The sequence below is a fragment of the Notamacropus eugenii genome, chromosome 2 (assembly GCF_028372415.1).
Source record: "Notamacropus eugenii isolate mMacEug1 chromosome 2, mMacEug1.pri_v2, whole genome shotgun sequence".
NCBI classification, from domain to species: Eukaryota; Metazoa; Chordata; class Mammalia; order Diprotodontia; family Macropodidae; genus Notamacropus; species Notamacropus eugenii.
Window position 1 is genome coordinate 14,028,406 of NC_092873.1, and position 25,090 is coordinate 14,053,495.

The 25,090-nt window shown below is 50.0% G+C and overlaps 1 protein-coding gene across 8 annotated transcripts; it reads left to right on the forward strand.

Annotated features, from left to right (window-relative positions):
- LOC140522136 (uncharacterized) lies at positions 1–22,840 on the forward strand. 8 transcript variants are annotated; one of them, XM_072637221.1, is made up of 7 exons: positions 1–1,391; positions 3,029–3,505; positions 4,589–5,281; positions 11,242–11,375; positions 11,670–11,786; positions 15,641–15,795; positions 16,536–22,840. In XM_072637221.1, the coding sequence occupies exons 3-4, from the start codon at positions 4,600–4,602 to the stop codon at positions 11,313–11,315; spliced, it is 756 nt and encodes a 251-aa protein (XP_072493322.1). In that variant the 5' UTR covers positions 1–1,391; positions 3,029–3,505; positions 4,589–4,599; the 3' UTR covers positions 11,316–11,375; positions 11,670–11,786; positions 15,641–15,795; positions 16,536–22,840. The 8 variants fall into 8 exon arrangements, with proteins under 8 accessions (XP_072493322.1, XP_072493328.1, XP_072493329.1 ...); XM_072637227.1 differs by having other exon boundaries at positions 3,361–3,505; XM_072637228.1 differs by lacking the exon at positions 1–1,391 and having other exon boundaries at positions 2,496–3,148; positions 3,361–3,505.
- Positions 22,841–25,090: the final 2,250 nt, after the last annotated feature.

A 25,090-nucleotide genomic window follows, 5' to 3' on the forward strand; every position in this document is an offset into this window, starting at 1 on the left:
AGGTTTGAGGGTAACACTGAAATCCATGAAAGATCCAATTTTTCTCAATGAGCATTGAATGAACTACAGGTATGTGCAGGGCACAGTCTTGTGCTTTGAGGGAGATAGAAAATCTAGAAAAGAACTGGCTCCAGTATTAATATAAATTACAATTTTTTAAATGCATACGAGAATAGCATGGGTGGTTATCACACAAATGCTCACATGTCAAGTGTGCTAGAGGTACTACATCTAATAGAAGTGTAGACCACCTTCTTCAAAATGTCAAATTGAGAACAGGGGGTCATGAAGCATCTGTGGCAAGTGAGGCTATTTCTAAGCATGGGATAATCAATCAAAAAACATTTATTAAGCACCTTCTCCTTATCAGGCACTGTGCTAAGCTCTGAGGATACAAAAAAGGCAAAAGACTTAAGAAGTCAATAGAAAGGAAAAGACTGAAGAATCATAAGGAAAAAAGACATGACGATTGGATCGTGAACACAGGGGAGAATGGGAACAAATCAGAAGAACAGTCTTGGGAACAAATCAGAAGAACAGTCTTAGGAACAACTCAAGATACGTTTTGTTCCAAGATCATGGCAAGGCAAAGATAATAAGGCAATAAGTATTTTTTAAGATCTGGCTCTATATCAGGCACTCTACGACTGGGGTACAAAGGAAAGAAAAGAGAGTGTCCTTGTAAGGAGAATGAATGAATGACTGAATGGATAACAACATTTATTAAGCTCTTACTAGGTACAAAGTACGGTGCCAAGTAGTCCCTGCTCTCAAGGAACTCCTATTCTAAATGGAGAGGGCAATGTGTAGGTTTCAAATGTCAGTCAGATGAAATGTTCCCATCATTCTTACGGTGCAGGAGGAAAACATAAGGTAACCAGCATCCTTTAATGTAATTCCTTCAGACCATTCTTATGTTTCCAATTTGGAAGTTTTTGTGATTTTGAACCAAGAACTTTGGTGGCAAGAACATTATTTTCGGGGTATTTCATAAATTCAGTGTCTTAGGAGGTTGGGGCACTAGCAGGAGTAGTTACCTTTGCCCTTTGTTTTACAGATGAGAAAACTGAGGTACAGGGATGGGGACACGATTTGCCTGAGCCACATTTGTAGTAAAGTGGCCAAAGCATCTGGATTCAACCCCTCAGGTTTCTAGCTCCAAAGACATCCCTCTAGCCAGACCTTAGTGCCCCACCCCGTCCCTCCCCCACTGGTCCTTCTGTCCCTAACTGCCATGGAATTCTGTAACCCCAACAGTCTGCATAACTGCAAAAGGGACAGTTGGTTTGGAGGGTTGCTTGTTGACTCTGGAGATCAAGAAATGGCCCCAAACTGGGGAGTAGGAGACCAAGGTGTGACCAGGTCTCGCTGGTGTGGCTGCAGACCCCTAGGTAAGCAGGAGTGGGGGAGAGGGGGAGCATCAGTCTGGCTTGAGGTTCATTTCGTGGGGGGAGGCAAGGCTGGGGCTGTGGATTCTTGGCTCCATTTTTCTTCTTCTGTTCAAAAGCTTCCCATAGAAGGCACTTGGACAACCCCTTTGTCCCAGGGGCCTCTTAGTTTGATAAGAGATCCCAAAGTCTGAGACGACTCTCTGTCCCCCACATCTTCCTGACTGGCCCGGCTCCGTGCACTGTCATGTGGGTTACACTGCTGTGTGTGTCTGTCTCAGAGCTCCCCTGGTGGACCATAAGCTAAGGTCTAGTCAAGACAATGGTTAGGTTGTCTCTTTCATCTTTGTGCCTTGAGGACCTTGAACACCTGACATTGGCTCAGCTTCAGATACACTGGGGCAGCCAGCACTGCAAAGGCCTGACCTCTTTCCTCGTCACCTGTCACAGTGTTTGTGGCCCTCCATAGGGGGAGACTGCGGGTCCAATATTGGTGCTTCTCCTCTGGACCTGGTCACTTACTGGCTGTGTCACCTTGGGCTAGTCACTGAACTTCTGTCCACCTCAGTTTCCGCAACTGTCAAATGGGAAGAGTCATAGCACCTGTTTCCCAGGGTGGTGAGGATCAAGGGAGATAGTATAGGTAAGGCACTTGGCAGAATTGAAAGCACTTTTAAAAAACGATTATTCCCATCAATTATAATGGACTTAAGATCTCAAAACTCCTTTCCCAGCCAGGGATTTTGTTCCCAGTGGGGCTTGGAGTGGGTGTATGGGCCTGGCTCTCCCTGTCTGTACTTCCCAATTTCTACCTGGCTGCCCTGTTCCCTTCTGGAATTCAGGGCTCACTTAGCTGAGGAGACCTGAAGACCTGCAGTTGGGGCTTGGATTGATATGAGTCATCAGGGACAGGTCTTGGTTGCCTTTTCTGCCTTCATCCTACTTTGGCCCTTTTTTCTGGATTCATCCTTGGGCTATAGGTTCTTCCTGTGGGGAATGGATCTGCTGGGGATTTGCATCCCCTCTAGTTCCCAGGGTGTTGAATTGAAGGGAACTAATCAATGTGAAGAGGGGTCATGTTGACACTGGTGAGCAGTGGGATGCTGGGCCCGAGGTTGCTTTGCAGAATAGTAAGCCATCAGAGGGAGGATTTTGGGTTCCTGGGGATTCTCTTTCCTCAGGGCAGCAGTATGAAATGAGCATGTGAGCTCCTTCTGATGCCCCATGGCCTCCGTGGGCAGGGTTGCCTGAGTCCCCAACCAACTGCTTACTGCATTTGGGGTGTAAAGCATCTGAGGGAGAAGAATGCCAGCTTGTTGCTGGGCCGGCACTCCACCTTAATTACAGGGTTGCCCCTGCCTCTGGGTCCTGGCTTATTTTAAGGGGCAGCAGCCAGTGATGTCTGACCCATGTCACTTCTCTCGAAGGGAGAGGAATGCTTCCTTTGTGCCTGGCCCTGGGCTTAGCATGGCAGATACAAGTAATCCAAGCTGGTGTCAGCCTTCATGAGTCACTAATGTTCTTATGTGGTAGATAACACAGGGAAGTGGTAACCAGTCTGGGGCACTGATTGAAACATACCACCCAGAATGAGTACACTTGACTTTTAACTGTTCATTTGATTCCTTGGAACCATTTAGCCGTTCTGAGATCTCTGGTCTGTTGGAAGAGTTGAAGGAAACCATATGATCTAGGCCAACGTGCAGAATTGTGACTTGAAATGGAAAAAGTGAAATGCATCCACATGCGCAGATATGAAGGTAACCAGAGTGCTGCTGTAGTGAAGACATTCTTCGCATCTGAGGACGCTACTACTGGGTAGTGGGCTCAGGGTGGAGGGATGGGACTGACCTTAAAGACTGGGCCTGGTCCCTTTCACCTGAGCAACGCTGGAGCCTGCTTCAGACGGTTTTCCTCAGCAGGTGACCTGGGAATTCTCATTTTGACCTTCCCTTCTGCTCTGAAATTGCAGATGGCACCATGGGGACCAGCAAAGGCTCTGTGAGCATCCGGGAGGCAGACAACACCACAGTGAGGGTGTTCAGGCAAAATGTGGAGAAGGAGGACATGGTGTGGCTGCAGAAGATTAAGAAGGAGGCTGTGACAACGTTTTCCAGGTAAGCCTGGGGCCAAGGGACACACGTAGGTGCAGCAGCCCAGGGCATGGGGTATTGGGCAAAAACTGAGTGACCTGAGGGATTGGTGACAGAAACCATTATGGAAAATGGGGGAAATGTGTGGGAAATCTGGCCCCTGTTGCAAGGCAGAGCCAAAGGAACTGAGAAAGCACAAACAAGGACGAGCGCGTGTCCCATTACCCTCCTGCTCAAAGCTCTGCCATTTTGGGCTGTTTTCATTCCTTCCTTCCCCTCCTCTTTCTTTTCTTCTTTTGCTTTCTTTCTCCTTCCATCCTTCTCTCCCTTCTTGCCTCCCTCTATGCCAGGCATTGTATGGAGCCCAGAGAATGAGACACTCTCTTCTCTGTGGACTGGATCTTGTGTTCTAAAGGGATCTGACCAGTCTTCTGGACCTGCCCTTCCTATGCTCCATCAGTATCTGGCTTCCCCAGGGCTAAGTGGGCAAGGCAGGACAATGGAGAAAGGCCTGGGTTGGGAGTCAGCATTCATCTCCAGCCCCCTTAGTCTGTGCTACCTCCCTAGGCCTCTGTAAATAGTGGGAGCTGGGCCAGAAGGCTTCCAAGGTCCCATCCATTCAAATGGTGGTCCAGTGATGATGGTAGAACTCTCAACACTGTGCTTGGTGCTGTGGGAAACATGGAGGGAAGTAGGAGATGTTGAGGGGAGAGGAGACCCAGGCAAGCAGCAAGGGTAGGGCAGGGGAGAGTTTGGTGCTGACGTGCAGGCCCTCCAGAGCATCCAGGACCCAGATTTGGAGCCAGAAGGGACCTTGGAGGTCCTGGAGTTCAAGACTCTCATTTTTACAGATGAAGGAACTGAGGTAAAAGGTAAAATGCCTTGCACATGGTCACCTAGCTAGTCAGTGTCTGGGGCTGGATTTGAATTCGGGCCTTCCTGACTCCAAGCCAGTACTCTATCCACTGTGAGTTCCTTAAGGGCAGGGAACATATTTTGGACTTTGTTCGATTGCCAGGCACATGCTTGTAGACTGAGAGACAGAGCCTCTTAGATAGGTGATGCCTAGGGCCGTGGTCTCAAGACCCTACTTTCTGTTTCCTGCAGGGGTTCTGGCCATGGTAGCCCCAAGAGCAGTCAGTACAGCTGCCAGCTACTTCAGAACAAAGACAACTTGGAGAAGCTGGTCCCGGTGGTGGCTGAGAACCGCTCCGTCCCTTGTGGGACCCAAAGCCAAGCAGCAGTGGTTCCCTCGGTGCCTGCATCACCCACGTTGTTCCCCAAAATGTCCGGGAATCTGCCATCCTCAGGTAAGCTCGTACCCATCATGGAGAGCTTCGTTCAGAGAGCAGCAGAGTGCTGAGAAGTGCCTGGTGGCGAGCAAGGCTAGGACAGCCAGCCAGAAGCTCTCCTTTGTCCACGCTTTGGAGTACGAGGAGACATCTGTGCCAAAGGAGCAGGTGGAAAGCCTAGCCGATCCAGCATCTGGGACCTCCTCAATGGGACTCCCTGAGGCACCCAAGGTGAAAGATATGAGACCTGCTCAGTCTGTGGCCAAACTCTGGATGGCCCAGCCAGCTTCTCCAGAAGATGTAGCGCCTGTGCTGACCGAGTCAGGTGATGCCTCCTCTTCTCTAAGAACACTGCCTCAGCCAGAGACTGAGCTCCTCTTGGACTTGCCAGAAAGCCCCTGGACTCGAAGGGGCTCCCGCTGTGACCTGTGCTCTGTGTGTAGGATCCACGTGCACAAGTCCTCAAAGCCCCAACCAGAGTCTAGAAGCCAAGCAGATAGTGACAGTGGTAAGGCCTTGTCGGGGTGATCTGCTGTAGGAAGGAAGGGGAAGCTCTGGGGCTGGTGGTTGTCTGCCTGCTGCCTCCTTGTCCAACCTGCTCTGACTTTGTGTTTACTGGAGGAGCACCTCCCTCTATTCCTTCATTTCCTCATTTCTAGAGTAAGGGCTGTCAGAACAGATGATCTCCTGGGGGCCATCCCTTTAGAGGCTGTCCCAGGCAGGGGCAGACCTATTAGGTCAGCAGACAATCACCAGTAACGTCTCAGACTCCACAGAAAAAGCTTGACTTTTCTCTAAGGCAATTGGGATGTCAGGAGGTGGGGAAACTGTGCTTCAGAGAAGAAATTGTGGAAGAGTGGGATGGCAATGCCAGCCTGAACCTGGATAGGGCAGTCCTACTCCACAAGGGTTGGCAGACTGGTCCAGACTGGCTGCCAGATCCTGGCTGACAGTTCAGTCCTAGCGTTGCATGCCAAGTGTGGGTGTGGGCTCTAGCGTCTTGCTGTAGCATTGGGGGCAGATGAAGGAAAGGTTCATGGGACAGGACTGAGGAGGAGGAGGTCACGTGGGGGGGTTGCTGGTGGTTGTTGGGGTATTTTTGTTTTAGGGAATTCAGCAGCCCAGTGGTCAACCCAGGCTGGCCACTTAATTGAATCTGTGGTTTGGCTTGTACTTCAGATGGTGACTTGGCTCCTCAGTGGACTACCCCCACCTGCTCACCTAGGCAGGGTGGAGAATTGAGGGGGAACCACTTGGCAGCCTGGTGCCCTGGGAGTCAGTGCAACCTTGGGCAGGTCCCCTTTTTGGGTCAGTTCTTCTACTGTGACTTGGTTCCCTGTGTGCCCTAAGTCTCTGACGAGGATCTCACAAGATAGTGGGGGTGAAAAGCTCTGAGTAAGGGTGGGTCTCCATTGTCTTCTTCTCTCTGTAGAGAGCAAGGAGGCCAGGAAGCTTCCTCAGAGCATCAGGTAGGGTGACCCGAGAGTATCCATGAGCACAAGCGGCAGGGAGAGACCACTCATGATGGCCCCCAGAGCTGGCCAAGGGACACAAGGATTCAGTGATGCTAAAGCGCCACTGTGTGCCTCAGTCAGGAAAACATCCTGGCACTGGGCTGAAGGTCTGCCCTCCAGGTGGTTAGACTCAGCCCTTCTCAAAACCCCCGACTACATATACCAAGGCAAGCTAGGCTGTTGGGGAAAACCACTTTCCAGATGAGCTTGGGGTCCCAGAGGCACTCCAGAGAGCCTTGATCTGGTCTCTGCCTAACCCATCCTGACACACAGCTGTCATGTCCGAAATAACTTCATTCTCAGAATCACCGTTTAAGAAGAGTCTGGTTAGTGGGGCAGGTGAAAGGAAAGGAAGAAGTCATTCTCTAAGTTCTCTGGATGATAAGACCTCAGACTTATTGGTGTGACTTTGGGCAGATGACTCTTCTGTGCCTCAGTTTCCTTCTCTGTCAAATGGGTGAATTGGAAGGCCTCTCAAGCTTTCTTGATGTTCTGTTGCTGGCAAAGTGCTGGTGGACCTTGAGTAAACCCTCCCTGTGGCCTTGGTGTGTGGCTCCAGGAGGAGTTGTGGCCTCCAATGGAGATGGAAGTGTCCTCTCTCCCTCCCTCCCCTAATAAACTCATGCACCATGTATAGGTGACCTACATACATACACACACACACACACACACACACACACACACACACACACACCTAACTGTAGACATTCCTAACAGGATGTGAGACTTTGAAGGCAGAACTTGTTCCCTCTTTACTGCTGGAGCCTCAGAACCTAGAACAAGGCTTTTTAATACAGGAGGTGCTTAGAGAAGTTCTATTTGGTTTAATCAAACACTTATGATTACACAGTAGTGGGTGTGTTATTCTCACCCTGGCTGTTGTCATCTGGTCTTCCTGTTAGATTGTGAGTTGCCTGAGGGCAGGTGGGGGGACTTGACCTTTGTCCCTCCCCAGGTCTACCTAGAGCCCTCTAGGAGTGAGCCACTACGTCTGTGATTTTTGAAGTGTGCCAGGGTCAGGACATGGAGGGAGGGGGAAGGCTGAGACCCCACCTGTCAGGGCCTGACTGCCTGGGCTGTGGCAGGGGGCTGCTGTCATCCCTGTCAGGGCCCCCATGGGCGCTGCTTCTGACCCCACGGAAAGAAGAGGAACTACAAGCAGGCTGTCAGTGAGCTGGGTGAGAACTGTGACCACATGGATGACGAGGCTCTCACTCCTCCTTGCATCCATCAACGTCTGCCCTGGCAGCAAGGTAAGGCAGGTGCGCATAGCTCTCATCCTGGCTGCTGCTATGCTGGCACCATGCCCACGCCTTCATGCTTGTCTCCCTGGGCAGGCGGTGCAGCCCCTACGAACATTCCTACACACACTGCAGAAGACCCAGACGCTCATGACGCTGACCTCAGCCAGCCGCCCCAGTGTCATTAAATCATTCTTCAAGTGCAACACTTCGCACTATCTCGATGCCAAGAGCAGCACCAGGGCCCAGGATAGGCACGAGACAGCCTTATTTGCTTGTCCTGTTCCTGGGCCTTTCACGGGACCGCTGGGAGTGCAGTTTTGGGTTGGTGACCTTCTCAGAGAACTGAGGTCCAAATAGTCCAAGCAGTGCCTGTAGGTGAGTCAAAGGTTTGGTCTGAGTGTACCCAAGAGGCACCTTTGACCCTGGCACTCTAGGTCCTGACTAAGAGCTGAGGCTCAATTTAATGTTCCATATGGGTTGTGTACAGTATAGCTGTAGGAGTTTAGCTTGCTTAAATATTGTGTTGGCCCAAATATTGTGCAAGACCATCAGGGGAAACTCAGCCTACTATGGTTAGCTTGTCCGAGACTTTAGAGGAAATGGCTGGGTCAGAGGTTGGGAGGGCAGGCAGCCCCCTGCCCTGGAGCAGCCTGGAGGACTGGCCTTCAAGGGTAGGTTGGTCAAGTCCTCTGGCTGTGTGCCTGGCTGGGGTGTCTGAGGCAGCCAGAGGAGTTAATGCCAGGTTTTTCTCCTTTCCTCTTTTCACAGGGTAGTTTTCTCCTGAGTAATCCACCCACCTATCACCTTAGTAGCATAGCCACCCATCCCCACCCTCCCTACTGCAACACTACTTCCTGAAGTACTAGAATCACTTGTTTTGAACACCAAATTTGTGAGTGTGTCAGCAGAGTAATTCCCTGGGGAAGGGAACCCCAGGAGGTCGAGTTGCTGGTTCAGGGTCACCCAGCGAGTCCCTGCAGGGCTTGTCCCGGGTTGCTGGCCTGGCACAGATGACCCAACACGGGCATGCCTTTTGCTGTGTTAGCAGCCACGACCCAGTGCCTGACCCTCCTTGATCCTGAGGCCTCAAACCTGAGGTCTTGCCCACAAAGAAACAAGTGGCCGCTTGGCCTGTCTTGCCCCCGATTTTCCCCGTACCCTGGCTCCATGGTACTGCTCCCCACATTAGAATGGTAGGGTTGACCTTTTCAGCTACTGTTAGTGAGAAGAACTACGTTTTCAAAGTCTCATTCCTAATTCCCAAAGTCTCTGAGATCCTTGCTTAAGAAGGTTGGAACTTTCCTTTGAGTTTGATGTAAGGAGCACACTACTGTTGAGGCTGGTTCCTGCCCTGAGGAATATTCCACAAAACCTTCTAGCCAGTTGATTTTAAAGTTGTGGAAGTGATTTGCCTTTTGGAATTGAAGAGGGGGAAGAGCCATGAGACAGACCTGGAGTGATGAAAGTGAAGGGAACCTGAGTCTTGGGCAGAGACAAGTCTATCACCATCACCAGCCTCTGGGAATCAGAAAAGGACCCTGGGGGAGCAGGACAGCTGTCTCCATAACTTTTGGCTGCTGTCGGCACAGTCTCGCCTACTTTCCTGTGCCCAGCCAGGGGTACTGCCTCCGGGATCCCCACATGCTAAGGCAGGGGGTTGTTGTCTGTAGGGTGTCTGTGCGAGGTTTGGGGGAGGTCTCTCACTTACCTAAATCTGGGTTCCTGGGGTGAGATTCCTGCTGACCTTCTTGGATACTTCGTAAGAAACTTCAGGGCCATGCCCAAGGTCCAGGCCAAGCAGCTGATTCTATCTTGAAATATTTGCATGCTTCCTCCAGGGGGAGCAGCCTTTTCCTTTTATGTTCTAGAGACCAGAAAGAGCCCAGCAGATGATTAGGAGTCAATGAAACCATATTTTTCTCCCTCTGGGAATGGGGAGTTCCTTGCGTTGGAGCGTTGGGGCACGGGGTAGCATTTCTAGCCAGGGTTGTGGTGTCTTGGCTCTCCTCTGAGGAGAGCTTTGTCCCATGATGACCCACTGAACTTGAGAGTCAGAAGGCCTTGGCATCCCAGGGAAGGCTGTTCACCCCAAAGTCTCTGTTTAGGGAGGGATCCGAGTGCTTTGACCTTCAAGAGATTGTGGACTAAAGGGCAGGTCACGGGAACTTCAGTGCTCTGGGCCCTTTCTTTAGCTTGTCCAGAGATGTAGATAGTGAGTGGTGGAGGGAATTTACAAACTGGGAATTCTCTTGAGACGTGGCTCCCCCCCAAAGCCCCCTAGTTTGTCAGTTAAATGTGCTGCAAGAAGGTGCTGCTTAAAGCATTTCTGGTTTAATTTCTTTCAGAAAGGACTTTTGTTTCATCAGTTGGAAGGGTTTTGGTATATTCGATTTGATGAACATTGGTTGACACCTGAATTATTGAACAGGCAAACCCAGTTGTACCAGTCATCCCTAAAATGTTGTCTCCCACTATCTTCCCCATTGTTATGCTTCCCACTCTCCCACTTCTTAGTCCAAGCTGAAGCACTTGCCGGAATCGGGAGATTTTACCTCTGGATGATGGCAGAAAGGGCAGTGCGAGGAGGGAGCTGGAGCTGAGTGGGGATAGATCCCTTGGGTAGCGTCTGTGTGGTGAGCTTGGGAGGTTATGTCAACTCTAGCTCTGTGAGAGGGAGGTGTACCCTACGCAGCATCCTGACGGGGTCATCTGTCTAGCCTTTACTGGAACACCTCAGAGCAGCAGGGAGCTCCCTAGTTCACAAGGCATGATTGTCAGCATGATGCTTGAGTGCAGTGGACCTCAAAGTCCTGTGCATTGGGTCGAGTTAGAAGGCTCCATTCTGTTCTCCCGTTGGTTTCTTCCAGATTTTGACTCCTTCTTGGTGTGCAGTCTGAGGCCGGGCAGAGCAGAGCTAGTCTCTGTCCTCCTCTGTTCTCCTTTTTCTTCAGCCCCCATGTGATAGGTTTCTCAAGCCTTACTCAGTCTTTCCCCTGGAGGGGTACCCAGAGCTGACAGGCCAAGAAGGCCCTCGGGGGTCTCTCCCAGCACACTAGGTCCACGACTTCTTTCCAGACAGGTGGCCAAGGGGTGTGTGAGGCGTTCTTGTGGGGGCTGCACTCTCCTCGAGCTAGTGGGCTCAGTTATCCTAGGGTCCAATGGCATTGATCATTTGGCTGCACCTCACAGCTTTTGATGGGTGTGAAGCCCAGCTCGCCGTGTCTTGTATGTGCAGCCTTGGATGAGCCCCTTGCCCATCTGGATCAGTGGCCCCCTGACATTGACTATCAAGAGGAGTCAGGACAGCCTCCGAGCCTTGGTTTCTATACTGCCTCCATGGAAGGGAAGGGCAATGAGCCAATTTAACAGATGATGACTTTTGGATCTAAGAGAGGGGAAGCAATGGTGTACAGCCACCTGGCCAGTTAGTGGCTGAGCAAGCCATGGGAGGCTGCACTGGCAGGACACCAGCCACCCCCCATGCCCTCAGCTTCCCTTCCTTTGACCCATTGATGTCAAGAATGGTTGCTAGAGCATGTGGAAAGAAGAGACAGGTGCCTTCAGAACCTGGTTCAGGTCCTGCCCGTGACATACTCTCTGCAGGTGGAATGGGGGGAAGGTGGGCCTCCCAGGGAAAGGGGGTGGGGAGAAGGGAGTCTGGGGATTCTGACCTGTCTTGGTGCCTGGTGGTCTCCCCATCTGCCTCACAGCTGCAGTCCCCTTCCTGTCCTCAGGAGAAGGAACTACAGCGGCTGGAAAACCTGAAAAAGAAGGAGGAGGCTGAGCTCCTAAGAAAGCAGAAGGTGGAGGAGGACCAGCGCCAGCACCTGGAGGAAATAAAGATGTGAGTGACCACCTTCCGGAGGCTTGGACGGGTGGGGTGCTGGGGAGGACTGAGGGGGCTTGCCAAGCCCAAGAATGTGTCCATTCCTCCTTGTGCCCCACTGAAATGGGAACAGTGCCTGTGGAAGGCCCTGCAGGCCCACAAGCAGGCAGAACAGCTGCAGGTAGAGAAGAAGAAATGCACTGAACAGAAGTTGGAGGTCAGAGACAGCCCCAAACCCTGGGCCCCTGGCGAGATGCTGTGTGGGACAGGGCAGGGTCTTGACCCCTGACCTGCTTGGTCAGGGTCTCACAGGAGAAGCAGAAGCTGCTGGCTGAGAAAGCCAAGAAGAAAGCTGCCAAGAAGCTAGAGGAGGCTGAGATGAGGCTGAAGCAGGAGGAAGAAGCCTGGAGGCAGAAGAGACTCCAGCAGGTGAGTGCAGATGGGCCACCATGGAGGGAGGAGTGGAGCTGGCCAGCCTCTGGTCCTTAGGTCCCACTTACTTGTGGGCAGCCAACTGTGTGCCCCTGTGTGCTGAGCCTTGAGGCAAGAGGACCTTAGTTCAGATCCAGCTGTGCCACCTTGGGCAGCTGCTTTAACTGCTGCCTGCCTCAGTTTCCTCTTCTGCAAAGTTATATTTGCCTCCTAGAAGTGTTGGTAAGGACCAGATGAGACAACCCAAGCCAAGCACTTTTGAAATGTTGTGATCTGCATCATTCTTCCTGGTGTCAGAGAGGAATCTGAGAGAGACAGACTGGGGACAGTTCTTCACCGTCCATTCTGGGATACGTGATGCCCCTCACTGCCTTGTGTCTTACTGGGGCAAGGAGGAGGATGATGCCAAGTGCAGAATATTCACTCTGCAGTCAGTCAGAAGCATGGGCCCATTCTGGAGACACTATGGATGATTCTTGTACAACCACTGATTTTAGAGCTGAGGAGATCTTAGACTGTTGAGAGCAGGGGGGATACTGAGGGCGAGCTAGAGCAGCCTGGTCCGTGCCCATACCAGTCCTCCTCCTGCTCAGTGAGTTGTCTGAGCTCAAGGGCCCATCTGGCTTATCCCTCCGCACCTTCCTGATGGGATCCCTCTCCTTTCTACCTGCAGCAGGAGGAGGAGTGGGAGCAGAAGTGGCAGAGGAAGGTGGCAGAAGCCCTAAGGAACACAGTGCAGCAGGGGCAGTGGGAGAGGCAGCTGGCGCTGGAGAGGAAGGTGCAGAGGAAGAGGGAGGAGGAGAGGCTCCAAGCTAAGTGGTGAGGGCCTGTCTGCCTCTTGAACAGCTGTTCCTTCCCTGCCTCTGTGTTCATGTCTGTGTGTGTGTGTGTGTTTGTGTGCATGAGTGTGTGCGTGTGACAGGGCATGTGACAGTGTGTGTGCATGTGTGGGTGCATGCAGGTGTGTGTGTTTGCATGTGTGTGACTGTGCGTTTGTGTGACAGTGTGTTACTGTGTATGTGCATGAGTGTGTGTCTGTGCGTGTATAGATGCATGCATGTGTGCCAGTGTGCATGTTTGTGACTGTGTGCCTGTGTGTGACTGTGTGCCTTTGTGTGTGTTCATGTGTGAGACTGTTTCTGTGTCTAAGATTGTCTGTGTGTGACTATGTGTCTGAGACGCTGTTTGAGACTGAGTGTGTGAGATTGAAATGTGTGTGAGATTGTGTGTGTCTGTGAGAGATTGTGTGACTGTGTGTGTGAGTGGTAGTGAGACTGTCTGAGTGTGTGTGTGTGACGTGCGTGTCTGTGAGAGATTGTGTGTGTGTGACTGTGTGAGGCTGAGTGTGAGAATGAGTGTGTGAGAGATTGTATATGTGTGTGTGAGAGAGAGGCTGTGAGTGAGTGAGCTCCCTGCAGATACCCCACATCTGTGAGAAGGCCTCTTGGGCAGGGAGGTGCGTGGGGTTACCCCAGGCCACATGCTGACTCCATTATTTGCTTTCCACGTGGCATTGAGAATGTCCCTTGCCCTCTCCAAAACTCAGTTTCTTTTCCCAAAACGTGTGGGTGGTAAATGGGCTCTGTCGTTAGGCTCACAGGGTCATGCTGGGCCCTCCTTGTAGTTTCCCGCCTCCTTAGGGGGAGTCTGAGATCGTGGTGTCATCTCTGGCAGACAGGGCTATGGAGAGGATGAGTTTTCAGATTGGGGAGCTTGGGGTCATGGAGCATGATTCCCCATGCACATCCTGCTTTTCTCTCTTTGTCTTTTGCCGTTCTGGGACTCGCTGTTCTCCTTCCCTTGGATGGGCCATTTCTCATGAGTTCTTAGAACATGAGCAAGCACTTTGATCCCTCGCACTCAGCCCAGAGCAGAAGGCAAGGTCTTTTTCCTCCCTTGGGTTGACTGTCCAGCTGTGCGGGACAAACTCCCTCGCTTCTGCCAAATCTGACAACAATTCTGAGAGTTGTGTATTTGCAGGGATCATCCCCATTTTGCAGAAGAGAAACCTGAGGCTTAGACAACTTGAGACACAAGTTGAATTTGTTGGAAGCAGATTTGAGCGTGAGCAACGGTTTATTTTTATTTCTGTATTTTAAAAATAGGATTTATTAATGTCTTTGACAGACATTGTTTGCTCTCCCATAGTATTCCTTCTTGTGTAAAGGAGAGCTGGGCTGCCCTGACCTCATGTGGGCAGCATTGCGCCCTCCACCTCCCTACAGCAAATGGGCTGAGGTCCAGGAAGAAGAGGGGCTGGGGCGGCTGTTCAGTTCATCTCCCCTTCCGTACGATTCTTGGCTCACACTCTTCTGTCCTTGTGCCTGCTCTTCTCCTTGGTCTTTTCTCAGTACCAGAGCTTCATTTCTTGCTGCATAATAATATTCTTGTTATACCCATAGATCAGTTTGATCGGCCCCTCCCCAGTTGGTGTGTTCCTTCTTTGGTAGAGATACTTCCTCCACGCTGGTGGGGTTCCAGCTCTGCCCAGGGAGCTGCGGCCTCTCAGTGTTGCTGAGAGCCCTTCTATATCCTCAGGTAGCATAGCAGGGACTGGGAACTTAAAGAATGAAGAGCAACCCAGCTCCCCAGAGAAATCGGCAGACCTTTTCCATGTTTTCATCTCTTTGACATCCTACTTGCATCCTTTGATGCTTTCAGGACAGTGGGCTTACTTCGACACTCCAGCCACATCCGATATCAGCTTGTTTTCCCGCAGTTGTCTGAGGCAGCCCTGCTCCTAATTAATCTCTGTCCTGGTCCTTCGTGGCACTTTACGGATCACTCTGTATTTTGAGCTGGTGCCTTTCCATTTCCTGAGCACATCAAGTGTTGACTGGGCTTTTGGGTTCCCTTTACAGTGAAACTTCCGTAGGGTAATTATGGTCTGGTACTGATTCTTCTGTGTACTTTTCACTTTTTCTGACTTACTAGCGTACTTCAGTGAGAATTGCCCCAATTGTCTGCCATCTCCACTCCTTTCAACTTTTCTGCCTGGGCGCTAGTCTTGGCCTTCCCTGTAATAGTGGCTCTCTTGGTAGAGGCATCCCCAGGCCTGTCAAACACATCAGTAGACAACCACTTGTTCCTTACCTTTCTTGGTTTCCCTTGACTCCCGTGTTTGAATTTCAAAGTTTCTCCTCAACTCTGAGCTTTTCATCAGGGCATTTGAAAGTGCTCTATTCTGTTAAAAGCGCATTTGTTCCTGCTGCAGGATTACTGTATTCATTCTTGGAGCCAATCTCTTGACTGATCCTTTGGCTCACTGCATTCTGGGATTTGATGGCAGCTGCTAATCCTTTTTACATTTTGGACCATAACAGGTCGAGAATTCAAGGTGGAGAGTTGTAAGGGAAAGAGGGTGGATGCGGCAAAGACAGGTTATGTAGATGGGCTTTACATACACTCATTTAACACACTTCATTTGTGATGTATGGCTCTGTCTCCAGGATGGGGCAGTTTCTGCATCAGGTTCCCTGCTTTGGTGAAACTACTGGTCCAGATATGAAATCACATCCGGATACTTACATGTATAGTTACGCATCTCTCACATTCATCATTCCATTTCTTTCAAAGCACTTGACTCAGAGTGCTATGGTGGGGGTGTTCTGGTGGGAGGCAGTACTGATTGCTGGCTCCTGCATCAGTGTTTGGGAATGTCCTTGGATAAAGTGGAACAGAAAATAGAATTCAATTCATTGAGCATTTATTAAGTAGATACTATATGTACAAGACACTGTATCTCAGGTCTGGGGGTACAAAGACAGAAACAAACCAGGCCCTGGCATCTGGGACCTTACGCTTCCCTGACTTTCATCCTGATTCAGTTTCTCCTGTCTCATTGTCATCAGTAGGTGAAGAGTAGTTAAGCCCTGGGCAAAGTGACAGGAGGTGGCGCCCCGCCGTGCTGGTGACTGATAAGGACGGACACTTGGTTTGCAAGGAGCGAGCCCTGCAGCTACACAAGGAGAGATTTCAGAGGGAAGTGGAGGAGAAGCAGTAGAGGGTGAGGCACTGGGTGGGACCTGGGATGGTCCTTGGTCTTGGCTACAGCCCTACCCCTTACCCTCTCCTCCATTGGTTCCTTCAAATGCTACTGCCCCTGGTCTCTTTGGGTTTTCCTGGGACAGGGCAGGGGTGAGGGGCAGCACCTTGATGATTCCGGGCTGGCACTCAGCAGAGAGGAGAGGGCTACATGCATGCATAGCTCTGGGAGTGATCCACTTCACCAGAGGAGACAGTATAGAGAGAAAGAAGGGGGCCCAGGAGGGAGCCTAGATACAGACGGCTGAGGAGCAGTCAGTTAGGAAAGAGGAGAAACAGGCAAGGGGCAGGTGGCCTGGAGTCCATCGGCTGCAGAGACAAGACTGTTCCATTTGGTACTGAGGAGATTGCTGGGGACAGTTGCACTTGAAGGGAGTGATGAGCATCTGACTTTTGAAAGGAGTTCAGTGGAGGGAGGGAGGGCAAGGGAAGAGACGTGCTGCAGGACGGGCTCTCAGGAGGCTCCTTCAGGGACAAGAGAGGAAGGGATTGGATTGAGGTGCTGGGAGAGGACTTTGGCTTACTGAGAGCCTGGGGCCTGAGGTCAGGGGAGGAAGGTTCTCAGCTGCGAGGACTGGCGTTACATGGGATGATGAGAAGGGAAGTATTGGAGCAGCCTTGATGGGGGGAGCCATTAGGACTTGGATGGCATCTCCTTGTGAGTGCCCTGCTCTGCTGTGACCCCTGACTCTCCTGCCCCAGGGTTCCAGCTCAGGCAGGCCGTCATTCATCAGTACTACCTTCCTCCTGACATTGACCACCTCTTTGGCACCATCCTCAACCTGGACCTCCAGGACATATTCCAAAAGACTAAACCGTGTTGCCACACTCGCACCAGCTCTGCCTTCTGGCATTCTCCACCCCTGCCAGTGTCCCTGCGCTTGAGGGGTCTGTCGAATGGCCTGAAGACGCCTTGAGAAGGGAGAAGGGAAGTGCCTCTTGTCCATCCTATGCAGTCAAAGCCAGGCCTGGGGGCAGCAGAGATGGAGACCCCCAGAAGCTGTGGGCGAGCTCCAGGGAAAATGGCGCACACACGGCCCACATGGCTAAGCCAGCAGTCCCTCACCTGTACATAAGTGCTAGTTTGCTACATAGCTAGTTTGAGGCTGATGTCAAGCTCCAGCGTTATAAGGTTAGGTAAAGGAAAGGTTAGGTTATGAGGTTAGGTTAACAAAGAAAAATTTTGAGGAAGCTTTGAGGAAACTTGCTGGGCTTCTCATCTTGGTCCATCTTGCTCTCTATGGAGAGAAGAACACAATGGAGAACCACCCTTACTCAGATCCTTTCACCTCTGCTATCTTGTTAGATCCTCGTCAGAGATTTAGGGCACAGAGGGAACCAAGTTACAGTAGTGGAAATGGACAAAAGAGGAGACCTGAACAAGGTCACACTGACTCCCAGGGCACCAGGCTGCCAAGTGACCCCCCAATTCTCCCCCCTGCCCAGGTGAACAGGAGGGGGTAGCCCACTGAGGAGCCAATCACCATCTGAAGTTCAAGCCAAACCTCAGATTCAATTAAGTGGCCAACCTGGACTGACCACTGGGCTGCTGAATTCTCTGAAAAAACAATGGCCCAACACCCCCCAGGAACGTTCCATGTGACCTCTTTATTCTCAGTCCTATCACATGAACCTTTCCTTCATCTGCCCCCAATGCTACAGCAAGACGCTAGAGCCCATACCCACGTATTGCATGCTTTGCTAGTGCTGCTCCCATCCACCAGAGCCTGGCAGCCAGTCTGGACCAGGATGCCAACCCCTGTGGAGTTTGCCTGACTTATCCAGGTTTAATCTGGCATCACCAGCCTCCTCCTCCACAACTTTCTCTCTGAAGCACAATTCCGTGCCCTCCTGACATCTCAATTGCCTTAGAGAAAAGTCAAGCTTTTTCTGTGGAGTCTGAGACGTTACTGGTGATTGTCTGCTGACCTAATAGGTCTGCCCCTGCCTGGGACAGCCTCTAAAGGGATGGCCCCCAGGAGATCATCTGTTCTGACAGCCCTTACTCAAGAAACGAGGAAATGGAGGAATAGAGGGAGGTGCTCCTCCAGTAAACACAAAGTCAGAGCAGGTTGGACAAGGAAGCAGCAGGCAGAAAACCACCAGCCCCAGAGCTTCCCCTTCCTTCCTACAGCCCATCACCCCAACAAGACCTTACCACTGTCGCTATCTGCTTGGCTTCTAGACTCTGGTTGGGCCTGTGAGGACTTGTGCACCAGGCTCCTACAGACAGAACAGGGGTCACAGCGGGAGCCCCTTCAGGTCCGGGAGCTTTCTGGCAAGTCCAAGAGGAGCTCAGTCTCTGGCTGAGGCTGTGTTCCTAAAGAAGAGGAGGCATAATCTGACTTGGTCAGCACAGGTGCTACATCTTCTGGAGAAGCTGGCTGGGCTATCCAGAGTTTGGCCACAGACTGAGCAGGTCTCATATCTTTCACCTTGGGTGCCTCAGGAAGTCCCATTGAGGAGGTCCCAGATGCTGGATCAGCTAGGCTTTCCACCTGCTCCTTTGGCACAGATGTCTCTTCACACTCCAAAGCGTGGACAAAGGAGAGCTTCTGGCTGGCTGTCCTAGCCTTGCTCGCCACTAGGCACTTCTCGGCACTCTGCTGCTCGCTAAGATCTCCATGATGGGTATGAGCTTACCTGAGGATGGCAGGTTCCCGGACATTTTGGGGAACAACGTGGGTGATGCAGGCACCGAGGGAACCACTGCTGCTTTGCTTTGGGTCTCACAAGGGACGGAGCCATTCTCAGCCACCACCTGGACCAGCTTCTCCAAGTTGTCTTTGTTCTGAAGTAGCTGGCAGCTGTACTGACTGCTCTTAGGGCAACCATGGCCAGAACCCCTGCAGGAAGTAGAAAGTAGGGTCTTGAGACCACGGCCCTAGGCATCACCTATGTAAGAGGCTCTGTGTCTCAGTCTAAAGCATATGCCTGGAAGTCAAAGAAAGTCCAAAATATGTTCCCTGCCCTTAAGGAACTCACAGTGGATAGAGCACTGGCTTGGAGTCAGGAAGGCCTGAGTTCAAATCCAGCCTCAGACACTGACTAGCTAGGGGACCATGGGCAAGTCATTTTGCCTGCGTACCTCAGTTTCTTCATCTGTAAAAATGAGAGTCTTGGACTCCAGGACCTCCAAGGTCCCTTCTGGTTTCCAATCTGGGTCCTAGATTCTCTGCAGGGCCTGCACGTCGGCACCAAACTCTCCCCTGCCCTACCCTTGCTGCTTGCCTGGGTCTCCTCTCCCCTCAACATCTCCTACTTCCCTCCATGTTTCCCACAGCACCAAGCACAGTGTTGAGAGTTCTACCATCATCACTGGACCACCATTTGAATGGATGGGACCTTGGAAGCCTTCTGGCCCAGCTCTCACTATTTACAGAGGCCTAGGGAGCTAGCACAGACTAGGAGGGCTGGAGATAGATGCTGACACCAAACTCAGGCCTGTCTCCATTGTCCTGCCTTGCCCACTTAGCCTTGGGGAAGCCAGATACTGATGGAGCATAGGAAGGGCAAGTCCAGAAGACTGGTCAGATCCCTTTAGAACACAAGATCCAGTCAACAGAGAAGAGAACGTCTCATTCTCTGGGCTCCGTACAATGCCTGGCATAGAGGGAGGCAAGAAGGGAGAGAAGGATGGAAGGAGAAAGAAAGGAAAAGAAGAAAAGAAAGAGGAGGGGAAGGAAGGAAGGAAAACAGCCCAAAATGGCAGAGCTTTGAGTAGGAGTGTAATGGGATACATGCTTGTCCTTGTTTGTTTGTGCTTTCTCAGTTCCTGTGACTCTGCCTTACAACAGGGGCCAGATTTCCCACACATTACCCCCATTTTAAATGGTTTCTGTCCCCAATCCCTCAGGTCACTCAATTTTGCCCAATACTCCTTTCCCTGGGCTGCTGCACCCATGTGGGTCCCTTGACCCCAGGCTAACCTGGAAAAAGTGCTCAAACCCTCCTCCTCCTGCATCTGCTGCACCCACACCGTCTCATTTCTGTGGGCCTCCAGGACTCTCCCAGAGCCTATGGTGGTCCCCATGGTGCCATCTGCAATTTCAGAGCAGAAGGGAAGGTCAAAATGAGAATTCCCAGGTCACCTGCTGAGAAAAATCATCTGAAGCAGGCTCCAGGGTTGCTCAGGGGAAGGGGACCAGCCCCAGGCTTTAAGATCACTCCCATCCTTCCACCCTGAATGCACTAGCCATTGGGAGCATCTTCAGATGCCAAGAATGTCTTCACTGCAGCAGTAATCTGGATACCTTCATATTTTCAGATGCTGATGCATCACACTGGTTCCCATTCCAGTCTCCGTACTCCATCTTTCTCGAGGTCGTAGGTTTTTCGGCGACATTGGAAAGGCAGCAGTGATCTCAGAAAGGCTAAATGGTTGCAAGGAATCAAATCAACAGTTCAAAGTCAAGTGTACTCATTCTGGGTACTGTGTTTCAGTCAATGCCCCAGACTGGTTACCACTTCCCTGTGTTATCTACAACATAAGAACCTAAATGCTCAATGAAGGCTGGCACCAGCTTGGCTTGCTTGTATCTGCCACGCTAAGCCCAGGACCAGGCACAGAGAAATAATTCCCTTCCTTCCTATTTGTCCTCTGAATATTGTCAAGCTGTTAGAAGCCCCAACAAGTGCCATTAGATTTTTGTGTCTTGGCAGCAAACTGGGAGGTAGCAGCATACTGGGCAGGAAGAAGGTGATTAACAGGAGTCTTGGCGACTGGCTGGCGGACCACGGGGACCACTGAGTCTATATCTGGGATCCCAGGGTGAGGAAAGGAAGAGAGAAGTGACATGGGTCAGACATCACTGGCTGCTGACCCTTAAAATGAGCCAAGATCCAGAGGCAGGGGCAACCCTGTAACTAAGGTGGAGTGCTGGCCCAGCAACAAGTTCGCATTATTCTTCCTCAGATGATTTACACCCCAAATGCAGTAAGGAATTGGTTGGGGACTCAGGCAACCCTGCCCAGGGAGGCCATGGGGCATCAGAAGGAGCTCGCATGCTCGTTTCATACTGCTGCCCTGAGGAAATAGAATCCCCTGGAACCCAACATCCTCCCTCTGATGGCTTACTATTCTGCAAAGCAAATTCGTGCCCAGCACACCACTGCTCACCAATGTCAACACGCCCCCTTTTTCTGTTGCTGAGTTCCATTCAATTCAGCGCCCTGGGAGCTAGAGGGGATGCAAATCCCCAGCAGATCATTCCTCACAGACAGAACCCTTAGCCCAAGGAGAAAACCAGAGGAAAGGGACACAGTAGGATGAAGGCAGGCAAGGCAGCCAAGACTCGTCCCTTATTACTCACGTCAACACAAGCCCTACTGCAGGTCTTCAGGTCTCCTCAGAAAAGCGAGCTCTTAATTCCAGAAGGGAACAGGGCAGCCAGGCAGAAATTGGGAAGTATAGACAGGAAGAGCCAGGCCCGTACACCTACCCCAAGTTCTACTGGGAACAAAAGCCCTGACTGGGAAAGGGGTTTTGGGATCTCAGATCCATTATTATTGATGGGAATAATCATTTTTAGAAGTGCTTTCAATTCGCAAAGTGCCTTACCTATACTATGTCACTTGTTCCTCATCACCCTGGGAATCAGGTGCTATGACTGTTCCCATTTGACAGTTGAGGAAACTGAGGCACACAGAAGTTCAGTGACTAGCCCAGGGTCACAGAGCCAGTAAGTGACCAGGTGCAAAGTTCTACCCCCCGAGGCACCAGCTAAGGGAATATGGTACCAGTTTCCCCAGGGGAGAAAGTACCAATATCGGACCTGGAGTCTCCCTATGGAGGGCCAGAAACACTGTGACAGGTGCCAAGGAAAGAGGTCAGGCTTATGCAGGCTGGCTGCCCAAGGGCATCTGAAGCTGAGAGAATGTTAGATATTCAAGGCCCTCAAGGGACAAAAATGAAAGAGCCAACCTAACCATTGCCTTGACCAGACCTTAGCTCATGGTCCACCAGGTGAGCTCTGAAACAGACACACGCAGTAGTGTAACCCGCACGACAGTGCAAGAAGCCAGGTCAGTCAGGGAGATTTGGGGGACAGAGAGTCCTCTTAGCCTGTGGGATCTCTTATCAAACTTAGAGGTCCCTGGGACAAAGGGGTTGTCCAAGTGCCTTCTATGGGAGGCTTTTGAACAGAAGAAAAAACAGCTAAGAATCCATAGCCCCAGCTTTGCCTCCCCCGAGAGATGAATGCCAACCCAGACTGATACTTCCCCTCCCCTCCACTCCTGCTTACCTAGGCGTCTGCAGCCACACCAGCGAGACCTGGTCACTGTTTGGACTCCTACGCCCCAGTTCTGGGCCATTTCTTGACCACTAGAGCCAACAAGCAACCTTCCAAACCAATTGTCCCTTTTGGAGTTACGCAGACTTATTGGGGTTGCAGAATTCCATGGCAGTTAAGGGGAAGGAACGGGTGGGGCTCTAAGGTCTGGCTAGAGGGATGCGTTTGGAGCTAGACAACCGAGGCGTCGAATCCGGCTCCTTTGGCCACTTTACTACAAATGTGGCTCAGCCAAATCGTTTCCCCATCACCATGCCTGAGTTTCCTCATCTGTAAAAGAAAAGGAAAAGATAACTATTCCTGCAGGTGCTAGAGCCCCAACGTCCTCAGACATTCAATTTATGAAATACCCAGAAAATAACTGCTTGCCACCAAAGTTCTTGCTTCTATATCCCAAATGATTCCAAATTGGAAACATAAGAATTGTCAGTAGAAAATATATTAAAGGATGCTCGTTACCTTATGTTTTCCTCCTCCATCCTAAGAATGCTGGAAATGTTTCATCCGACTGACAGTTGAAACCTATACATTGCTCTCTCCATTTAGAATAGGAGTTCCTTGAGAGCAGGGACTACTTGGCACAGTAGTTTGCACCTTGTAAGAGATGAATAAATGTTATTCATTCTGCATAGAAGGACACTCTCTTTCCTTTGTACCCCAGGACTTACAGTGCCTGGTATACAGTCAGCACTTAATAAATGTTGCCTTACTGTGTTTGCCTTGCCATCATCTTGGAACAAAATGTATTTTGAGTTGTTTCTAAGACTATTCTTCTGATTTGCTCCCATTCTCCCCTGTGTCCACGATCCAATAGTCATGTCTTTTTTCCTTATGATTCTTCAGTCTTTTCCTTTCTATTGACTTCTTAAGTCTTTTGCCCTTTTTATATCCTCACAGCTTAGCACAGTGCCTGATAAGCAGAAGGTGCTTAATAAATGTTTATTGATTGATTATCCCATGCTTACACATAGCCTCACATGCCACAGATCCTTCATGACCCCCTGTACTTAATTTGACATTTTGAAAAAGATGGTCTACACTTCTATTAAGCTTAGCACCACTAACACACCTGCCGCGTGTGCATCTGTGTGATACACCTATGCTATTGTCTTATGCATTTAATTGTCATTTATATGAATCCTGGAGCCAGTTCTTTTCTAGATTTTCTATCTCCCTCAACGCCCAGGAACGTGCCATGTTCATACCTGTAGTTCGACCAATGCTCAATGGAAAAAGGGATCTTCTATGGATTTCAGTCTTATTCTTAAACCTAGGAGTTTGGCTGTTCATTGAATTGGACCTTGTGAGGAAGAAGCCCAGGAAACATAGATATGACTGCCAGAATATTCCCCTGATTTGACAATGAGAAACCTGAGCTACGGACAGCTTAAGTGACTTCTACCCACCACATAGCCCATCAGGAAAGCTCATTGTTTGGAGCCTCCAGGCCTTAGAGAACATGCTGTAAATGTCATTTAAACAATTATACCCTTTCACCCACTTGGTCCTTTTTGATTCCATTATTCCCACCACCTAATCTCAGACATAGCTAAATAAGTATGAGGACAGATTCAGGAATGAAATGCATTTGCTTTATTGAGGGGAGGCTTTGCAGTGGATGCTCAGGATGACAGGCAATGTTGAGGTTTACATTCTACAGTGAGTGGGCCCTTCGTTGACAAGACGTCCATTTGGTTCCACAAAAGCTTCTAGGAGGCAACACCTTTTTTAATAGTCTGCCCTTTTTCCTGAAAAAAGACAGAAATATGTGACTGTGGCTCAGCCCATTCTTTGGGAATTTAGTTAGCACGAATTCTTATGTCCCTGTTACTGCAGTCATTCCACAGAAAACAGGGATCCCAGAGGCCAGACATTGGGGATTCAATGTTGATTCGGTATTCACTTTTGCTATGAGCATGTTCAGAAAGAGGAGGAAGGAAGGAGAATTTGGCAAAATCCAAGAACAAATGACACTTTTTTTCTTCTTTTTTTCTTTTATATTTGTGGTGTTCTGCAATCACTACCATAAACTTAGATCATTTTCACCTACCTCCCCCTTACCTCTCTCCTTGAGACAGCATAAAATTGTATACAGGATCTATACATACATTCCTATTAAATACATTTTTACTTTAGTCATGCTGTGTAGAAGAGTTATAATGAATGGGAGAAACCAAATAACAAACCAAAATGTAATACACACACAAAATAATGATTGCAGTATTCTGCAATTGAATTTCATAGTTCTTTCTCTAGATGTGGAAGGCATTTTGCCTTAGAAGATAATTGGTAATTTTTTTAAAGTCCTTGTATTGTTATGAAATTCCAAATCTACCGGAAAAACTGTAGCAAACTGTGGTCATTGCTTTGCACAAAATTCTCATGGCTCTGCTCCTTTCACTGAGCATCAGATCACATAAGTCTTTGCAGGTCTCTCTGAAGTCTTCCTGTTCATCATTTCTTATAGCACATTAGTATTCCATTATCTTCATGTATCACAATTTTTTCAGCCATTCCCCAATTGATGGGTACCTCTTGGATTTCCAGTTTCTGGCCATCACAAAGAGTGCTGCTGTAAATATTTTTGTACATGTGGGACCCTTTCCCATTTTTATGATCTTTTGGGGATATAGTCCTAGAAGTGTTCTTGCTGGGTTAAAAGGTACGCATATTTTGTAGCCATTTGGACATAGTTCCAAATTGCTCTCCAGAATGGTTGGATCAACTCACAGCTCCACCACCAATGTATTGGTGTTCCAACTCTCCCACATCCTCTCCAACATTTATCATCTTCCTGTTCTGTCATGTTTCCCAATCTTATAGGTGTGGTGCGGCACCTCCGAGTTGTTTTCATTTGCATCTCTCTCTATTCGAAAGGGATTTACAGCATTTTTTCATATGATTATAGATATCCTTAATTTCTTCCTCTGAAAATTGCTTGTTCATATCCTTTGACCATTTGTC

Coding starts and splice junctions, on each gene's coding strand:
- LOC140522136 (XM_072637221.1), top strand. CDS start 4,600: ATGGTAGCCCCAAGAGCAGTCAGTACAGCTGCCAGCTACTTCAGAACA. Junction 5,282..11,241: donor CCAAGCAGATAGTGACAGTG/GTAAGGCCTTGT, acceptor TCTGCCTCACAG/CTGCAGTCCCCTTCCTGTCC.